Source organism: Struthio camelus, chromosome W (genome assembly GCF_040807025.1).
Source record: "Struthio camelus isolate bStrCam1 chromosome W, bStrCam1.hap1, whole genome shotgun sequence".
Taxonomy (NCBI): Eukaryota; Metazoa; Chordata; class Aves; order Struthioniformes; family Struthionidae; genus Struthio; species Struthio camelus.
The window spans coordinates 67,161,180-67,182,020 of record NC_090981.1 but is presented as its reverse complement, the minus strand read 5'-3'; the positions used below and the strand labels follow the sequence as shown (position 1 = coordinate 67,182,020).

At 38.9% G+C, this 20,841-nt stretch overlaps 1 protein-coding gene across 1 annotated transcript in view; it reads right to left on the bottom strand.

The window, feature by feature from the left end:
- Positions 1-20,841, bottom strand: part of LOC104138484 (mothers against decapentaplegic homolog 4) — a 29,159-nt gene that overhangs the window by 6,153 nt on the left and 2,165 nt on the right. Inside the window, exons 2-10 of the mRNA XM_068924963.1 lie at positions 12,799-13,164; positions 11,704-11,878; positions 11,236-11,265; positions 9,433-9,648; positions 7,294-7,404; positions 5,079-5,129; positions 2,979-3,162; positions 1,795-1,963; positions 391-529 (exon numbers count right to left, since the gene is read on the bottom strand). Of these exons, the coding sequence (XP_068781064.1) occupies positions 391-529; positions 1,795-1,963; positions 2,979-3,162; positions 5,079-5,129; positions 7,294-7,404; positions 9,433-9,648; positions 11,236-11,265; positions 11,704-11,878; positions 12,799-13,047 (1,324 nt within the window). The 5' untranslated portion in view covers positions 13,048-13,164. The remainder of the gene's footprint in view (positions 1-390; positions 530-1,794; positions 1,964-2,978; positions 3,163-5,078; positions 5,130-7,293; positions 7,405-9,432; positions 9,649-11,235; positions 11,266-11,703; positions 11,879-12,798; positions 13,165-20,841) is intronic.

Below are 20,841 nucleotides of genomic sequence, written 5' to 3'. Positions count from 1 at the left end.
CTCTCAAGTATCATTTTTCAAACTTGGATCTGCTTAAGCAGCAGAAAAATCTCTCTCCATTTAAAGTAATACAATCATGCTATTTGACCTTGTGTATAACATATCCTGCAACACTTTTCACAGTACAAGCAGCCACTTCCAATACCCAGTATCCCCAGAAGACTAGAGTGAGAAATTGATGTGCAAAGCAGGTACAAAGGGAACGAATACAGACTTCAATACCACCTCAGCCCCACCTTGCCCAAATCCAGCCCCCCCCCCCCCCTCAAGTTTGTTTGTGCTGTTGCAGGAAGCCAGGGAGAGTGTGCCAGCGCTTTTAAGAGGGAGAAGAGAATTATTTGTTTTCAAAGAAAACAAAAGGAAGACCAAGGAGTTAATGTATGTACTTACTAATGGCTGGGGCTATTCCACCTACTGATCCTGGTCCAGGGATATTTCCTGCTACTGCTGCGGCTTGGGCAGCAGCAGCGGCTTGGGCAGTGGCAGCCTGCTGTTGCATCTGACGGTGACACTGGCGTAAATCAAAAACCTTTAAAAAAAATAAATATTGCACTATGTAGAGGTACCAATGAAGGAAAGAATTCCTCAACCTCCTTCCCCCATAATCTGAGCCGCTCTACCCTCCCAGAGCGATTTCCAGATTCACCCTTCACTTGGGTAAGAACAACATTTCCCTAACTAGTTTAATTTCTAGCAGAATTCATTCATTCAAGTCGATTCTTACCGACTTTATCTGATGTAAGCACAACTGGCTATACCAAAACCCAATCATTTAAAACTGCCCGAGATGAGCAGGCTAAAGCAGTATCCTATGTGGAACCAACTGCGGGATCAAAGTCTAAAAGATGCAACAGGCCGATGAAATGCAGGTTTTTTAGCTAAATCCTGGGATTTCCAGCAGTTAGGCATATAAGTAAAAATGGAAGCCAGCAAGTCCAGCTCAACTTTGTTAGACTTTATACTTTTCCACTGCTTTATTGATAGTCCATTTAAAAGAAACACCAACAACTGATAGGCCTGCAGTTGCAGTAGCTAGGTTTCAGGTTGTTGGTATTTTACGTTTCTTTGATCAGGCCGGGCCCTAACATATATCAAGAACTCTGCTCTCATTAGAAAGAGGCTGGTGGCCTTTTTCCACCTTCATGTCTGCAAAAACTGAAGTTAAAGGAAAGAGAATCTGAAAAATTTCATTTCAAACCGTTTACCTCTAACTCAAGAATGATTTTGCAAGTGTGTAAGTTTAAAGCCCTAAATAAAGTCTGAAGTCTGGTTAAGAATCTTCCCAGAAGTATTTGTTTCTAGGTAGCTTTCTGTGGCTCGTGGTTCGTTAGTTAGGCATTTTCATGTTAGTAATGCTTTAAACACGCACTAAAACCACTCCTAACTTGCAATTATATACACTTTTTTTATTTTTCTGGCTTTGGAGAGAAAGTGAATAAAACAGCTAATCCATACTCAAATTTTGTAGTAATTAGTTTAAAATCATAAAGCTAAAAATACAAGAACTACTATGGAAATTGTTTGGAACAAAATATAAAATAAGTTGCTTCCCTAATACCTAGATGATACTTTCAGTTTCGAATTCTTTACCCCCCTCTCCCCTCAAAAGAAAGTCATTTAAGTGACCTGTCAAACAGAAAGGGGGTTTTGACCAAACAATTTTTTTTTCCCCCACAATGATCAAATGTGAAATTACTTGGGTTTATTTTAGTCTCTCAAATCTTCTCTACCATTTACAAGAAACAAGCGTATGCCATTTTCCCCCAAACTGTCACCTGAGAGCATCACACCAACCTTTATATATGCACTTGGGTAAATCTTGTGAACAGCATCACCTGGCGCACGCCCTGCTTCTCTATCCAGGTAGTAACTCTGGACGAAGACTGCATGGTCACTGAGGCATCTAACCCACACGTCACCTTCTCCTTTGCACTCCAACTGTACCCCTTTACCTATGTGCAACCTTAAAAATGAAAACAGCTCCAATGCACTTGCGTTTACATACTGTAAGTTAGATCGTTACTAAATAAACCACAGAACAATTCTCCAGCTCACTAGCCCGTGATACCACAGTTTACCTTCTGAAGGAAAACAAAAACACTCCACTCACACGAGCAGTGGAAATTAAGAGTATCTTAACTAAAATAGAGCATATAGTTAATACAGACTCTGTAAAGTCAAAAACCCATCCGTAATACCATGCAAGAGACATGGGAAACAACGCAGAAGCAATGATACTGAAGTAGTAACTAAAATAGCTGTAATCATGTTCACGAACACCACAGAGCTGGGATACCAAACACATTCAGGGTGCTATTCAGAAGTGTAAAATCCCACAAGGGTTCTAATATAGGAAGTCGTTCAAGTACAGGTTCAAGTTTTAAGGAAGAACTGTATGTTCTTTTAGCTCATAGTACAGCAGCCTAACGTTTTGATGGCCACAATGCAACTGTGATGGTCCCAATGCGACGGTTTTGAAGACAGAGAATCATTTTATTCCTTTTCATTTCAAAGGAAAGGAAAGAAGTTACAAGATCACTTAGGTTCTCTGTGCTTCCACATCCAAGTCCAGAGCGTGCACAGTAAGAACAAACAAAAATCCAGCTAGCTCTCTTCAGCCTTCCTTCGCCACTTTGACAAATTTATATATTGCACTTACTCTCACATTACTCCATTTGTGGTGCGGAGAGCTAGCGTTCAGCTCGCATACATAATGGCACGAGTTGCTAATTTTATCCTTGAAGGCAGTCTTTGAAAGCAATGAAAAGCAACGTGCTGTTGCAAAGCACTAAAGGTCTTTGTCACACAGTTCACATTTTGAATGCGTTAAGGTAGTGGCCTAGAAAGACGTATTCTGCTATAGCTAATTCAGCTCGAAAGTATATACCATACTTGTAATTTCAAAAGGGAGACACAGACGAAAAACATAGTATAAAATATGAAACACAACAGACAGCTGAAACTTTTCTGTAAAATACCTTGCTCTCTCAATGGCTTCTGTTCTGTGCACATTGGAAAGCTGGCCCAGGCAAAAACGGTCTCCTCCAGAAGGATCCACATATCCATCAACAGTAACAATTGGACAGCTTGAAGGAACCTTAAATGTTTCCCCAACTTGCACATCCATTTCAAAGTACGCGATTGAACACCAATATTCTGGAGCTAAAGATGATAAACAATTAACAGACTGAAACGTATATAAAAAAAATACAAGCCCATTAAAGACGATCCATTAGGCCTTCTGTAGCTGCATTTGTCTTTCAGAGTAGGAGTGCACATGCCCATAAGCAAGCTCAGATGGACAAAGACACGTTTACTAGTAGAGAAAATACTATATGCTACAAAGACCATGGGCTTGCAGGTTTTATTTGATCACATACCAATGCTAGTATCTTTGCATATCAACTGTGTCTTCTCTATATAGTCAAGATGATCTCACAAATCTTCGTACAGTTTATAATTCTAGTTCACCCCTGCGCCTTATGACTGTGGTTTGATTTTGTAATCCTCTAGCATAAAGGAGTAGTATATATATGCCTAGCCATAGCTAGGCTGATAGAAACTAACTCTCAAACAGATCTTGCTTGAGATATAAAAGTAACCATCTCCTAAGGGAAGTCAGTTTTCTCTATCCTCCCTGTAAGGCAAACAGGCTTTGGAAAGAAGGGCAGAGGGGAAAAACATCTCAAAGATCAGATACTGATCTTATCAGCAAACAAGAAAGGCATCGGACAAAACAAGTATTAAGCAAGGGAGGAGAACAAAATGACATGCTTTAATAACAAAGAGGTGCTTTTTAACTCGTACTAGTTTAAAAAGAAAAACTAGCTACCAACAAATGACAGCACTTGGAAGAAGCTGCACGTGAAGAAGGGAAACCCTGATTCCTTAGTGGACGCTACTGAAGCCCAAACACTCAAGTAAGGAAATCTGACAAAGAACACAAAGTGATGTTGCCTATGTGCATCTGCCGCTTTTGTGCGAGCTGAGAGCAACTGGCTTTTCAAACCTTCTGCAAAGCCTGCTGTGAGTACTTTACGTGTTAGAGTTTCTCTTTTCAGACACATAAATCCAAAAAGTTTCCATAAGCCTAAGTTACTGGGGATTTCGGAGACTCAGCACCTGTGTGGACTGCAACAGTCCATTTCCACAAAAGGGTAACACGCAGCCCATACTTAAGCGGCTTGTGGGAGAGGGCAAAGAAAATTATCAGTACAGCGCGCTCAATTTAAGGGAAGTTAAAGTGAGAGGACCTAAACAAAACAGCCTGGCAAGCAACCAGGAAAGAGAGCTCTTCCACTACCATTAACATAAATGGTACTCATCCATCTCAAACAAAAGCACATAAGCCAACAGCACAGCAACTTGTTAAAAGAAAGCATTATTCTATTTTTATTAGAAAAGAATAAGCCAGAGTGTGTGAATTCCTTAAAATTTTTCATCTTCAAATACTCATGGTGTCTGAGGAAATAATATTAATAGGGCGAAAAGACATGCAGGCAAAACTGCTTTGTTGCTGCTAACAATGGAATACCCCCTTGCATCTGCAAGGACAGTAGCGTGCACTGTGAGGCAAGGCCTGCCCAGCTCCCTGAACTGCTCCAATTAGTGATGATTAGTGACGCCTCCGCGCTCTAATCCAAAGAAGGAGAGATGTTAGCACCACAATGCTAAGTAGGGCAATACCTTTAAGATACCTGGCTATCATGATGGACTCCTAGTTCCATGATGCTTCTAAGCGGGCACAAAAGCGCAAGTTAGGCACCTAGCAAATTTCAGCATCCAATCACGAGCTAGAGTTCAGAAACCTCCAGGACTAGACAGCAGCTCAGTGTGGGTTTGAAGACTGTGATTTGATTTAGGAACCTAAATTAAGTTCACAGTGTACGACTCTGCTTTAAAACACGGAGGTCCAAATTCAAAAGGAGACTCATCACTAGAGGGTTCCTTCCTTCTCTCCTCCCCTTTTGAAAACATACCCCACAAATTTCAGAGCGCGCACTACAAGAAATTAGACTCAAAAGAAAGCTGTTAGTTTCTAGAACACGTAGCACACCATTTTAGAAGATGTCACTTACCAGGATGATTTGATATAGGAGGCTGGAATGCAAGTTCATTGTGAACTGGCCCTTTAAAAGAAAGCATGCAATTTATTTTACATGAGGAAAAATATTGGTTTTCTTTTTTTTATCCTCCTTTCCTACAGAAAGGAGGCTTGTGAGAGGATGCCAGATATCACAAATGCCCAAAATTTCTGAAACTACTAGTCAAACCTGGCAGACGAGATGAATGCCCAGAGAAGAACTACTCTTACAGGCTTCCTGAACAGCCCATGCGGAAAGGCTGCAGTAGAAGCACAACAGTTATCCACGCTGCTCAAGCCAGAGCAAGTTCCAGGAGACAGCAGAAACTAGATTGTATGGTGGAGTTGTAGCAGAAAGAGGACCTAGGCTTCACCCCCAGCCTCAAGTTGGTCAAGGAGAGAATCACTGCCTAGGGGCACGTGACACATTACTGCCAGAAACCAACCTTTATTGGTTTCACCATTCACAGAACAAGTTGCCCAGGATGCTGTGGACTTCAGAGTCACAGAATGGTTGAGGTTGGAAGGGCCCTCTGGAGGCATCTCCAATCCCCCTGCTCAAGCAGGGTCACCTACTGCAGGTCGCTCAGGAGCGCGTCCAGACCACTTTTGAGTATCTCCAAGGATGGAGACTCCACAACCTCTCTGAGCAACCTGTTCCAGTGCTCAGTCACGCTCACAGTAAAAATGTTTTTCCTTATGTTCAGATGGAACTTCCTGTGCTTCAGGTTTTGCCCGTTGCCTCTAGTCCTATCGCTGGGCACCACTAAAAGGAGTCTGGCTCCATCCTCTTTACACCCTCCCTGATTTGACTATAAACAAACACTTTCTGAAGACTGGAGGGGAGAAAAAAAAATACCCTAGAAAACTAATTTTCTAAAGAAATAAAATATTGAAGATGGTCTTGGTAAAAGTCAGTTCGTTCTTTCCACTTTTATAAGTTAAACAGGTCCCTTACAGGCAGCACAGAACAAGGAGAGACTTAAACATAATTTTGTAAGTAAGAGCAGCTTCTCCCAACAAGATGTCAAAACACGCACAACGTTGGTAGGTGTCAAAAGATGAGACTTTCTGAAGGGAGAAGAGGCAGTAGCCAAGAAAAGCACTATGTGGTTATCACCATCCAGTTACAAACATTAATTATGGGAAGACACATGCACTGAAAGACATTTATAGAGAATCTACAGCACCAGTACAGTTTTTCCAATCCTGGTATTTCTGACAAGTAAGATGAGAAATGAAGTGGGATCCTAATAGAACAGAATAATTAAATTTAATAACCAGATCTAAAATACAATTTTTCTTCATAAAGACAAGTTAGAAAGTCATTCTAACGTTACCTCACAGTATATTCTCCCCTCTACTAGCCCAAGAACAAGGACCGCTGCACATAGGTTAACTGGTTAAGTACTGTAGTAGGAAATCCAGAATTATTCCAGCTTTTTGCCATTCCTGAATACCAAAATTAAGAAAAAATTTTTTATCTCCAGGGTTTTTTTTGCCCTGTACTCTTAAACAATGCACATACTCTAGGCACTTACACTAGAAATTTGATAATTTTTTTCCTTCCCCAACTCCTGTACCATAACAGGAGAGGTTACAGTCTTACTTCATAGCCCTGAGAGATTTTCAAGTGTGTGTGTACTCATGAATCAGGCTGTGGTATGACCGCTCTGCTGACAAGTATTTACTGCGTAAGTTCTCAAAAAGTTCTTTTAAATTGGCTAGTGCACATGGACAAACATGTCCTCTAAAGTTTAGAGCATTAAGGCAAGATGAGTCTTCAAAACTTCTAAGAGAATAAAAACAGAAACTTCACAGTTTTGAAGGAAAAAGATCCAAGCAACACACTCTGTATTGACTTTTGGACAAATTTTTTTCAGATCAAAGGAAGTGTTTATTGCAAAATTACAAAGGCTTATAAACTAGAGGTTTAAAAAAAACACACGCTGTTTTTGTTAGTTATAGTAAAATAGCTATAGTGACACCATCTATACTATCTGAATTTTCAGCCTCCTCTCTGCTGCTTTAACTGAAAGAAGTCCATTAAGCTTGTATATTTAACTGTCAGGATACACTAGGCCCAGTAATGGGGGTTACATAAGAAGAAAGATTAGGTTTTGCAGGCCGGGTGGAATAGTCACAAATGAGTTCCCACCATTAAAAAATCTGAAAATAAAATAAAGGATTTTATAATCTACATTACTTACAGTAATGTCCAGGGTGCATAGGTGGATGATGCTGAAGATGGCCATTCTGGTGGTGAGGTATGGTAGGTGTGTAGGCTGCCGTTCGACTTCCAGTCCAAGTTGTAGTACTATCTAGAAAAAGAAAGGAGTTGTTGGTTTTTAAGGGAGTTTTTCCCCGCATCTTATTTCTAATCCTCTACTTCTCCTGAGCATTGGGAAACTGGTTTTGGAAAAACTAAGAAGAGTGCACATATGTATATACTCACTGTGATGGTAAGTAGCTGGCTGAGCTGTAAACCCATTCTGCTGAGTTCCTGGCTGAGGCCCTGAAGCAATCTGTAAGAGTCCATCACTATGGCTACCTGTCAATATACTGGGAGGTTGACCTGGTAAAAGAACACACTACCTATTCATGAAGGTTCCAAAATTTTAATTAAGAAGAGCTCAGCACTACTGGGTAGGAAAATACACCCAGCTGAGGGCACTGCAATACACAGTTTGTTTTCAGTACTTTCTTCCACCCCCCAGAGCGTCTTAGGGAATTTGAAGCAAGATGCTTTGTTTCAGCTAATTTTGACTCTGAGACATCCTTATTATTTTAGGAGTAGAGGTAGGCAGAGAACTCTATTTATCAACAGCATCTTTGTTTTGTTCACTTCTCATTTTCCAATTTGAAAGGGAAGCAGAGATGCTAAAGGTTTTATTGAATAAACAGGCCAACAGTTTGCCCAATAAGTGCTTATTTTCAACATGTTATAATTATTGCTCCTAACGAGGAGGCTCGCTTAAATATGTGTTCCTCCAAAACAAACTGAGCAGCATTTTATTTTTACAAATAGTGCTGGAATACAGCTCCATACAGCACTGGACCGCTCCCTGGGAAAGGTGTTGGTTTTCTTTTTTTCTCCCAAATAAGTGGTTCAAGACTTGTCTATGGTTTAAAGTAAAGCTACAGAAATTTCAGAACAGGTTAACAGAATTTGATTTTAAAAGGCTTCAGCTCAGCCATCAACACTAAACTGATAAGCAGTTTCACAAGTAGATTTGCACTCTCAAACTGGTCTGGCTCTCAAAGACACTCAAAACTTGTACTAAAACCTAAAACTGAGGTTCTTCCTGTCCGCTTGGCTCCAACAATTATAGCACTGAAGAGAAAAAGTTATTGCCTTTGCACAACAGGTTTTTTTAATCAAAACAATTAATCCACCTATCCTTTTTTCCCTCTGGAGACGAATACAAACGACATCTCTCAGCTTGGCAAAATTATCATTAGTTTTAACAGAAAAGTCAGCAGGTAAAATTAAAGAACGTTATCTAAATATCATACCACCATAATATAAACTTGATAGCACAAAATCCATTATATTCACATACCTTTGATATTTAAGTGACGCAGAGCATATGAAACCCCTCCAAACTTTGTGGTTTCTCTAAGTTAGGGCTGCAGGACAGTGCTTAAGTAACATGGGAATACTCTACTGTCCTGCTAAACTCAAGTGTGAGGTTTGATGCTGGTTACTCAGACTCTTCCACGTGTACCAAATACACACAGAGCAGTCAGAAGAAAACTTAGATACAGCACCCCACTGGATTTACGAAGATATTAAATTATGCTGTTACTTTGCTACCATAGCACAGTTGTTTTAAAAAAAAAAAAAAAAAAGTAGGTTAAACCTGGAAGACTCATTCTCTTAGCTTCAAAATACTGAAGAGAACTGTCTGGGAACCTCTTGATACTGCCACCTTCAAACAGATCAGTTTGTTGCCCCACTTGTTGTAATAAAATATTAAGGTTCTCCCATTCCTACAGCAATTATTCCAATATCAGCCACATTACTTTTTGGCAATGCAACAGCTTAACATTGTATCATTGAACCTCTGGGCTATTCAAAACAGTCTTGCAACATTAATGTAGTGCCAGTCTCATTGTTGAAAAAAAAGGGGTTTACTAGAGAAGATTTTTCAAATTAAGCTGCAAGCAAATCCTCATTCTAGCGCTTACAAAACCGCCTACATCACGTTACCACTACACTGTATCAGTGTAATCTGGCAACAATGCATTTCTTCCCATGCAAGAACTACTTTCGGCAAGACTAGCCGTTATCTTTGACCTTTCACATTTTTATAGTGTGGTATTCCATATAATCTCAATAATCTTACTTGTTGAAGCCACAGGAATGTTGGGAAAATTAGTGGTGCTGGTAGTGCTAGCCTCAGCAGGAGCTAGCATGGCTGGGGTGCTGTAAGGCTCTGTAGATGCTCTGTTACTTGGTGGATGCTGGATGGTTTGGACTGAATGGCCTTCAGCAGACGACAACGACGGCTGCCCCTCGTAGTCATGAACATATTCATCTTTCACCAACATGCTTGATGGAGCTGTGAAGAAGCAAATGCTTAAATATGCGAAGCCAACTTATTTGCAAAATTTAACTATAAATTGCACTACTACTTTCAAGCAATAATGATGCTATTAAAACTACTGGGTGAGGCATTTAACCTCTATAAGCATTGCTAAAGCATTGAGAGAAACATCCTTTAAATTACAAGTAAACATTTAAAACCAGCAGCAAAAAATTTTAAAGCATAACTGGACGGCAAACCAAAGCATTTATCTTGCTTACCGCTTTCAAACAAGCAGTTTAGCCCCAAAGTAGTACATTCCCATCTCATTTTGTCTGCTATTCCATCAGTGTGTGATTGAACATGGTTTAAAAAAAAAAGGGGGGGGAGGGTCAGCGGGGAACATGCTTTTTGGTAAGTGCTTGTAAAAGAACAATTCCTATTATAAAAGTCGGAACATACAAGGCCTAAGCCTCCTATGAACAATACAATTCATGAACGCCGCGTATAAAAACCTTTAAGTCCTCCTTAAAAAATTTTAAGCAACTCCCATTGTAATTGACCAGAAACAACAAATTCAGATGCAAAGATTATGCAGCATCTACTCAGTCTTCCACAGCATAGCCATTAATTCATAATATTCCACATACAGCATAAGGAAATTACTACCATCGTGACCACAAGAATTTATTTCTACATATCCTGTTGAGCACGTTAAACTCAAACTACATTAAATCTCATGTTCATTTTAAAGCAGCCTTAAATATATTAAAATATGACTGTAATTTTCTGCCTCCCACTGCAAAAAACAGTAGCATGACAACGAAACTCACAGGTACTTAATTACTGGTCTCTACGGTTTGACGCTGTATAAAAGATCATTTTTCATAAAACACTGGCAACTTATGCAAGTCAGCAGAGATGAACACCCTTTTAAAGCTCATGACATTAGCAGTTTGATTTAAGTCACTTTTGCTTGAACTTTTTCTAATAACGTACAAGCACAGGGTTACACAAATCCCCTTCTCCATGCATTTCCTCCAAAAGAGAGCACTCTAGTTTTGAAATAAAGCAGTTACCAGCTGTACAATTTCAGAGTGATTTCTGAATATGTCAAACTTAATGTCCAATTTCTCTCAAGTTTTAAACACTTCCCCCATAATTTTCAGAGTAATAAGATTAGACTGCTTCCTTCAAGTGCCTATCAATGGCAGAATTTGTACTTGCAAGTCCTACTGTTTACTTGCTATACTGCTTAATAAACAATATTATTCCCAATTCAGTTAATTAGCATATCCTACTTTGAGAGGTGCTCACATTTTTTATTATCAGCAGCATTCCCCAGTCAGGATTTTTTGGTTTTTATTTGGTGGAGTGCTGTAGGTGATGAAAGCAGGACATACCTATGAGCTAAACTGCAGTCTTTACTGAAAGGATTTATCAATATATTTGCCTCTCCTACACTACTTAAAGTTTTCCAAAACTGGCAAGATGAATGCGTTTCCACCTGCTCTTTATCCTTCCTCCCAAGGAGATACATAGGTATAAGTAAATTGGGTATATATTTAAGAGTTTAATACAGTTTGTACCCGTAGAAATGTAACGGTAAACAGGACTACTTACTAGAACTCTGTAGTGTCAGTCCTGAAAGATCTTTATTAGAAAAAAAAGAGAGAGAGAGAGAGAGAGAGAAGAAAAAAAGGAAGCATTATATAAACACAAATCTTTAACAGTGTTTGAACATCAAATTTATAAGCCTACACAAATCAGTACTAACAACTCCATATACTGTACCCCTGCACCACACAACTCTACATGCTAAATTATTCTTAGGAAACACATTAACTATTAGAATTGTGTGTGAAGTCAACGTAAAGGCTCAAACAAAAGCCACAAACTGTTCTTTCAAATCTGGAACAAAGGTATAAGAATAACTCCATTAACAAGACGGACAAGAGCATATGAGAATAATCTATAATTAGATCATTAAAAGTTAAAGTTTCTAATTTAGGCCTGTATTCTCCAAGATCAAAGGAAAACATTTCTACATCTTATTCCCCCTGTTCCACTTTACATCAAGAATCTACTTACCGATGCCAGGCGATACTACACGCTCATAATGGTAAGGATTTACACAGACACTGTCACATTTTAAGTCAAAAGCATACTGACAATATTTAACATGCTTGAGTTCATTTTTATGAAGATCAGGCCACCTCCAAAGACGAGCGTAAATCACATGAGGGAATCCCTTGCGACCAGCCACCTAAAAAGTTAGACACAAAAGTTGATTGGGAAAGTAGCAAGAAATTTCCCTTTATTTAGTGAGGAGCAAAGCTAGAAGAAGAAAAAAAACAACACAACTTTTCTCCATCATCAAAATACGAAAAAAAAAATGCGGTACAGTTTACCAAAGATTTGTACTCAACAGAAATAAATTTCAATTAGGGATTTGCTATAGTTAAGTCAACACTGTGATTCTTCAAGAAAAATTACTGGATACAAAATGGCAGAAGCAGAATTTATGCTTAATGTAGTATGTATGTTCACCTCTCCCACCATGGATGATGAAGGATCTTTGCTCCAGAAGAAGAGGAACGAGGTACTAAGCTATACTATAAGAAATTTGCAAGTAGAAGAATGCCAATCCATTCTAAAATGAAAAAAAATGCTTCTAGGGTAGACAGAAAGCTAGCCAGCAAACATGACATCTGTCCTGGAACAAAGACATCACAACCCAAGCTATACAGGTACTGAAGTCCTGATGACATAGGCTAACATAAATCCTCAGTGTAGATCCCTTGCAGTATCTCAGCAAGGTTTTCACAGGTTTTCACACTGCTGACCAACACAGAGCTAACAGAAGCTTGTAGTGAAAATACCAGGAGAGACAACTGAATTTGTTACGTGAACCTGCTTTTTACTGCCACACACACACTCATTTAGAATGGCTGATCCAAGGCCTTCTGTTCTTTTTGGAAAAAAAAAATGAAAAAGAAAAAGAAAAAAAAAAAAAAAAACTAACGCAGCAGTCCAAAGCTCCAGCCACGAAAACATGCCTACAGATGGGGGTGAGGGGAACGCAGCAGAACAGCTACCTCTTCCTCAATACTCTAGGATCCTGTTTCACTCACTTTTGCTCCAATTCCACTAGGAGGAAAACGTCTGATTTTCACTTGTACTAACCTGAAGCCTCCCATCCAGCGTTCTCTGTATTGTAACACACTTGCTAGGATGAGCTCCATTTGTAGTTATAGCTGTAATCAAAGAATCCAATTCATCTTTTTTCTCCTTTAGCTTTTTAACTAAACTTTCAATTGCGCGTTTGGCAAAAGTTTCACTCTCTCCACCTTGTCGATGGCACATCAAGCTGTGAACAATGCTCAGACAAGCATCATTACTTGTTGGCGTGTTAGTAATAGACATATTGTCCATTTGTCACAGCTTTTTCTTTCAGATCAAATGTCAGTTTTGGGGGCTGTTATGATTTTCAAGCTGATGAACAAGAGATGATCCAAGTTAAGTGTTAGATGTACTGTCTCTTGGTAAAACCTAGGAGGAAAAAATATCTACATTAGAATTGGTTTTAACAAATTGCAGATCATGTTTCTAAGGAAGTCTGTGGCTTTTTGTTTCTTTCATTTTCAAGCTAAGTGCAGGATATTAAAAGCACATAAAAAACTGTATTGCTTGTCCCATGATAGCTAAAACATGCTTAAGACACTGCCTGTACAGTTTTAGATATAAAGGCTCCTTTTTCCCTAGCAATAATATTTTAAAAAGATTATTTTTATATACATGTACATAGAATATGTACATATTGAAAGGTACAGATTATTGGATGAACAGGCTTTGAATTAAGAAAAGGAGAACAGTGACATTGATTTCCTATGTTTTCCACTGGTTGGACAAAATCAAGCAAAAAGACTGACTGGGAATCAAGGGGCACTGATTTAAACAAAATTTAAATAGTGAAGAAGCATAAATGTAAATGAGACTCATGTGTCAGCTGTATTTAATGGTCCTGTTAAAATATTTCAGCTATGTTCTGCCTTCAGACTAACTCTAGTATTTCTCTTTGCTAATCAAAGAGCCAAAAAACGTTATCTGGCCGTTAGCTTAACACACTTTTATATAAATCAGCGCTGTACGAAAATTCCAGCTAGCGGATCAAGACAAATCAATAAAACCATTCAAAAAGCATTTCCCAATGATCTCAGTCAAACAGAAGTGCCTTAATTACACTAAACATAAGGGTAAGGAATAAGCTCATCGTAACATATTTGGCCTTCAAACTCATTTGTGAAGAAAATACACCTGGAGCGGTTTCTGCTCGTTATGTCATTCTCTTCAGAACTAGCAGACCTCATCCTTTTCCAGGTCCCTCTAATCCATAATTCAGGAGAAGAGCTTTACTGCTTTGCCAACTCTGAAGGAACTAATTGTTGCACTTTATCTTGTTTTATCCAGAGACTTAGGAGAGTAGGTTTTGTGCAATCACCAAAAAAGGAGTCTAATGCTGTCAGAAAGTTGCTTTGCTTCTTCAAGCAACTCTGGGTTCAGGTAGTCAGCCAGGCAATATAATCCTAACAACTATGTGGCCTAACTTTCTTAAAACACCGGCAGCAGATATACATTATCGATTTTATTACATTTACATTTTCTGAGTAAGCTTAAAATATAAGTCTTTTACAACTAACATGTTGTTCTAAGCAATTTCAATGAAATATATCTGACTTCAATACCTAAGGGAAAAAAGTTTGTTCACGTATCTGAGGAACACATCCAGTCAAAGACCTGTTACTGCATTGGAATTTTCCATTTGTTAGTAGATACAACAGTAGTAGCAACTATTTATTGGAAATGAATGCATTGCACAACAATAACAGGGGGTTGTTAATTTAGAAAGTTAATGCATCAGGCAAATTACTGCGTGAATGCATCGTTTATTGTCTGGTAAAAACAATAACGTAAGACAATTTCAGCACAATTACATAAGGAAACAAAGTCTTCCCTATTTAATATTTTCTCCAGTTTCAACCTGAATACAATGTACTGTGGTATACTCGGGAAAAACATCACAAATCTCCCCCCTCTCCATTGTCAATAGTTTTCTCCTTTTGTAAAGAAGCTTTTGGACTTAATTTCTCCCAAAGACAAACAATTCCCTAAAAGTTTGAGTAAGGTCGTTTTACCTAGCTATTAAAGTTTCTCCCTCAATGCTAGCTGTTTTGTACTTCAACTCAGTACGTCTCTTAAAAGTCAAGCTTAACCTGCCAGTCATTCTCCATGGCAACCAGTACTCGCATAAATCTATAAAAGCTTGCCAGCTAAAACAGAATAGAACATCGTTTTCCTTAAATATAAAACAGCACCCCAGATATGCATAAGAGAGTAATCATAAATAAGTGACTAGATAAAGATATTAGCCAAAAGAGTTTTAAATAAAGAAATGCTTATTAGGCCTGTAGTTCCCTAAAACTATGAATGAGAATTTTGCATGCTGACTTTCAGAAGACTAAGATCAAGCAAATACATCCGTATTTAAGTGGAATGATCTTCAGAAACATTGAGTCACCCGTCAGCTGCCACGGCATTCAATAGGAGCTTCTGACTGTTCAGCACTTTTGGAAGACAGGCCACTTGTTTAGGATTTTGAATACCGTTACACATTGCTGGTGTGTAATTGCGTGGTAATTCAGAAGCCTTCCTTTAGAAGCCTCCTTTAGAGAGATTCTATCTTTCATGTTGCAAACCTGATTCACAGGACAAGGCGGTCAGCTAGCGGCTATCAAATTAGCATATACTGATAAATGCTGTGACATATTTTTTCTGAAGCACTACAAGCACTAGTAGATTTTGCAGATAAGCCAAGTTCTTTTACATTCCAGAAATTTAGTATCTCTCAAAGCAGTTCTACAAGCCTATCTTTGATTGAGTCACACATTCAAGAAGTGCCTTAACACCTTCTTACTCTCTTACTTTTATGTGTACAAATAAAATCAAGATGCAATTTCAATGCATTATATGTTTAGAAGATAAGGTCCTAACATGCCCCCAGATATGGAGCGCTGTTATGTTCTGTAAAACAACATTATACTTATTTGTGTGATTTAACTTTCAATTCATTTGATGCAAGCGTGAGACTTCAATATCGTTCCTGTAATTTAGCACTCCCCCTCAGTAGGTGATCCCACACTACAGCTAAAGGTTAGCATTGCGGTGGAATAGGTAGAGCTGAACATACGGAGCAAAGCCCTTCTTACTTCCCTCCACCCACAACGGTCATGGAAACAGCAATGGGTGCAAGTCCTTCGGGGGAAAAGAGGGTAGCAAGAAGAGATGGAGAACGTGAGAAAAATGACAGCAGGACGCAGGGTCTGTAGCCAAGTTTTCACTTTCACCTGATGAGGACTACCCGGGAATGCAAGATGTATTTCTCTCCCTATTGCTGTAACAAGATGGGAACAGAGAAGAAAAATGGGACAAACTAACATAAGAAGCTATAAAGTTACAGAGAAGTACCTCATTTTATGTTATGGAAAGTAATTTATTTCAAAATATAAATACGTAGGTTTGTTATAAAAGAAGCGTGTAACAATTACCGCTCTGTGATAGTCTAAGAATTGTAACAAGAATAAGATCCTCGGGAGAGGAGATAAATCTGGAAGAGAAAAGTTGTTAAAATGACAAGTAATTAAGAACACCTTTGATGATCTACTGCAAACACGCTCCCGTCTCAGGGAACGGATAAGTAACTGAAACTCTTCCTTAAAGACTGATGCAGAATAGGACAAATACTATAATTCTTCTGTCCATCCTACTTCCATAACACTGCCGTGGTGAAGGGTGATGCATCTTTTCAGCCTAGGCAATGAAATTCAAAACATGAAGCAGCTGTTCAAAATTAAAGATGCAACACTGGTGCCACATGCCTCACTTTCATTTCTGTGGACAATTCTGCCAAAAATGGTTACCTGAACAATATAAACAGATTCTAGAAACATACGCATCTGTAACAGTATGCTATCTTATATAATTAAAATCAAATACATTATTGACTTTTGTAGGTGAAAGTAATGTTACTTCCATGCCAGTGCCTTTATTTCATTTACGTTTATCCTACGGTAGTAAAGCAGAGTACGCACAATACTGACCCAATCTATTCCACTATTCTCAGATCAACTACTAAATTCTGTCTCTCAAAATAGCAATCATTTCAGTTACACCACTAGAAAATGGAGACCCAGTTTAATGCCCAGAATCTTCCGCAACAACTATGAAAACCTACTGCTAGCTAACAGCTCCAGGAGATCATTCCCATTTATGCAAGCAAGGTGCTCCTGGCCAAGCTGATACTAAAAAAAAAAAAACAAGCAAAGTATAAAAAGCAGACTAGAGATCTCACCCAAAGGGTGAAGCAATGGATCATGGAACAGAAAATTAATATTCCACCTTGTTTGCCAGCATTTCTTCAGCTGCACCAGCAAGGTAATATTATAAGCCAGCATAACTTAAGAGCAAGTGCTTATACGTACCAAAAGCCAAGGGTAACAAAAACAGTGTGAGGCATGACTTCCAAATAGTTGTAGCAACCCTTCATGCAGCATACGAGGTATATAAGAGATACCATCATTTGGAAGGCCTCACACAAGGCCTTAGAATTGCTGAGATACGTTTCAACAAAGGGGATCTTTTGACACTTTTAATCAAAAAAGTGTGCAAAGACATACATACAGACACACATGCACACGTTCTGAACAGAGTAGAATTTTAGTAGGAGAAAGTTAATTTTTTCTGTTTTTTGTGATTAGAAAAAACACATGGACTTGATTTCCTTGCTTTTACAGAGGTCTTGTTACAGTAGTAGACAACTGAAGTCAGAGCTCAGAGATCTAAGTGCAAGGGCTGTTAAAAACACCACGAGTTTCATCTAAATATCTGTCAATGCGCCCAGGCTATATGGCCGAGCAAATTTTATAACTTATCTGAAAGTCCCCTTCCTTCAAACAACTCATTTCAAATTCCCTAGCATGTTTGAAATTTGCTGAGAAGTTACAAAAACAGATTTTTGAAAAGAACTTTCAAGTTCTTCTCCATATACTATTAAGAACCTTACATGAACGCTTTTTAACATTTGCAAGTCGCTATCTTCCCGCTCTCCTCCCACAAAATGTAATCCTCTTTGTCTTTTCAAAACTTCATACAGCTGTCAGAAGCCACACTTTACAATTTGGGCAGAACCACCAAACGTTTACTCAAAACGAGAAAAGGAAATAGCATGCTTACACAAGAAAAACTAGGCTGCTATGGATGAAACTGGAAGTCAGGGACATAACCCAGAGCAACACGATACAGGCAACCAGCAATCCAACAGCTTGGGCAAGACGGTTAATCCAGGCCCACTGCTGATACGATACACTACCCTATTCACTTACAGTAGGGTTTAAGCCAATCACAGCTGCTGAGGGATCAAATTCACCAAGAAACTCAGTCTAAAAATGTGACAGTCCAAATGCCACTGGATAATTACTTTAAGACGCGGGCAAAGGGCCAAAAGCCCCTCCATGCCACGTTCTTAACATATGTTTTATTTGTAAGTTTCCACAATAAACCAGGCATTTTCTGAAAGAGACAACCTGAGACACTCCCTTAAAGACTCCAATTCTTTAAGGACAAATTATACAAGAACCAGCGTGATTAAGAGTGATGAAGTCAAATTTTTTAGCATCTCAGTTTTTAAAACAAAATGGTAATTGCTGTATTTAATTAGAAAGTGCCAAGAAATATAGTACAATCTTAGCACAGTAAGACAAACAGTTTCTGTACGTGTCGGGACAGCAGGGGGCCTTTGGAAAGACTTTGATGCAGAAAGGCAAATAGTCTTGCAGGTTAGTTCAGGAAAGATGTTCCATACACAGACAGTGTATTGAAGGCCCAAAAACACTTAAGGAGAAGGCAGATAAACATGCCAAATGGTGGAGGTAGGGGACGGGGCAGAACGCACCGAGAAGTCAAAAGTGAATAAAGAACGCAAGATGGATTTGCAATGGCACGCACGAGAAGTCTGAAATAAACAGTTGTGATAGAAATCCAACCGGTCTGCAGTGTTAAAACCAAAGAGAGAAAGATTTTCACATGTGCCTAATACCAAACAACGCATTCAGGGCTCTAACTCTTGTTTCTCCAGGAAGTCTTTACACAGCAAGGCTGAGAGAGGTTAGGGATTTTGTAGTACACACTGATCAGACAAAAGTCATGGGTCACCTTAGCTTCTGTATTTTGACTTAGAACATTCCAAATAATATGAATACAGATTTTTAAGCACAGTATTTTTCCAAAACTGCTATGGTGCACCGAAATATACAACCCTGAGAATTTTTAATACTGATGTATCATTGCAAGTGCAGGTGTTACAAGCAAGTAAAGGGATGATAAAGATGACAATGTCAGGCAACCAAGTGCATCTGATGGCATTCACCACGTGTAATACACCATTTCTATTTATGCTATGAACCTTAAGATAATTTGGCCATTCTCCATTGTAACGTATTGCAGAACAGTCTAAGCAAGTCAGCAAGACTGCGGGCAGAATATTCTTGATGATGCACCATAACTTAAGTAGCCATTACTACAATGGTCAGAGTAGTACTACTACTATCAGAGTTCATACTGTCTGAGCTTTAAAGTAAAAAATAAAAACACAGACATTTATCATTTATATTGTGGTAGCAAAGACACACCACAGTCAGATAAGGACCTATGGTGCTGTGCACTGTCAAAGGTGGAGATGTACCGCCTGTAATTCTGGGCAGTGATACGCTGAAAGAATCAATTAATGAGAAAAATATCCTGATGATCAAAAACAAATTTCTAAGTTGCAAATGTGAAGGCAATTGTTTGAGGAAAGTATTTAAGGAAAAAAAATAAGAATGAGCGGTTTGAAGCTGCCAGTGATGCTCTGGGAGTTAGATGTACCAGCGACAGCAATCTCAGTCACAGATTTCCAACATTTTGATACCATGCAGTAGCACAATGCTAACAAACTGGCTCATTAGAATAGCATACAAATTGGCATCTTGCCAGAACATTTCACATGGGTAAGGGACATGAAAAAGTCTTGCATAAGCACTTGCCTCCAAAATTAGACACACACAAAGAAGTCAGAAGCAGCATATATATTCGACAGTTTTTGAACACCAAAACATTACTACAGAGTTTTGCTGTTTAATAACGCAGTGGTAGAAGTTTCATGATAAACATGACAAAGAAAAATCCATCAACCAATAAAAAAAGATAGTTCATGATTTGATGAAGATATGAATAAGTGAATTGACTGCGGATACTTTACAGCACATTAGACTATTATCTCCTTGCCCAAAGGGTGAACAGGACCAAAATGTTTGTAGACATAAGACTAATTAGTATTAAAGAGCAAAAGCAAAAATAGCACTAAGCAGGTACTACGCTACCTTCCCGTTCTTTACGGGAACAACGTACATTAGCCAGAATACTGTTTGAATCATCAGTATCAATTCTGCTCATCTCACTGTCAGTAGATAAAAAAACTTAAGATATATTACAGCATAGAAGGAACCGGGGAAGAGTTTTAAGATGAAAGAGTTGCTGCTTAGAGCTGTCCTAAAATTATTCCACGTGAAGTAGTGTGAGCAACTGTGTGTGGAAGAAAACTAATCTGAGGTTTTAGCTGCCCAACTGTAGCTCTCAGCCTGTTTACTCCCCTCAGCTTCCACCTCTTCGCTTCAACTGCTTTCAAAAGCATTTTATTAACGCAGCAGACTGACCCTGTACACGGATCAGTCCATGGAACGCAGTAAGCGTTTCCGCTGCACAAGGTTCCACTTTTTTCACCATCCTTCAAGAAACAAATACAACAGCAAAAAAGCCCCCCAATCCTTTTTCTGTCTTTGAGTTTGACTGCACGTGGGGGGCAGGACACTATGAAATAGCTAATACTACCATGCTGATGTGACTACATAAACACACATTCACAATCCTAGAAAGCTACATTTTTCATTTCAGTTTCCCTTCCCTCCCTAGTTTTTATTTTTGAGAAAGCGTACAGGTCAAAAACTCCTCTTTTCAATACAGGCTTCTGCACGGCCAGAGAAGGAAGACCACACATTACACTACAAGACTGGAAAGGGCAGTAAATTCTTCTAGCATAACATACAGTTGGATCTATTTCAGCAACACAGATCTAGTCGC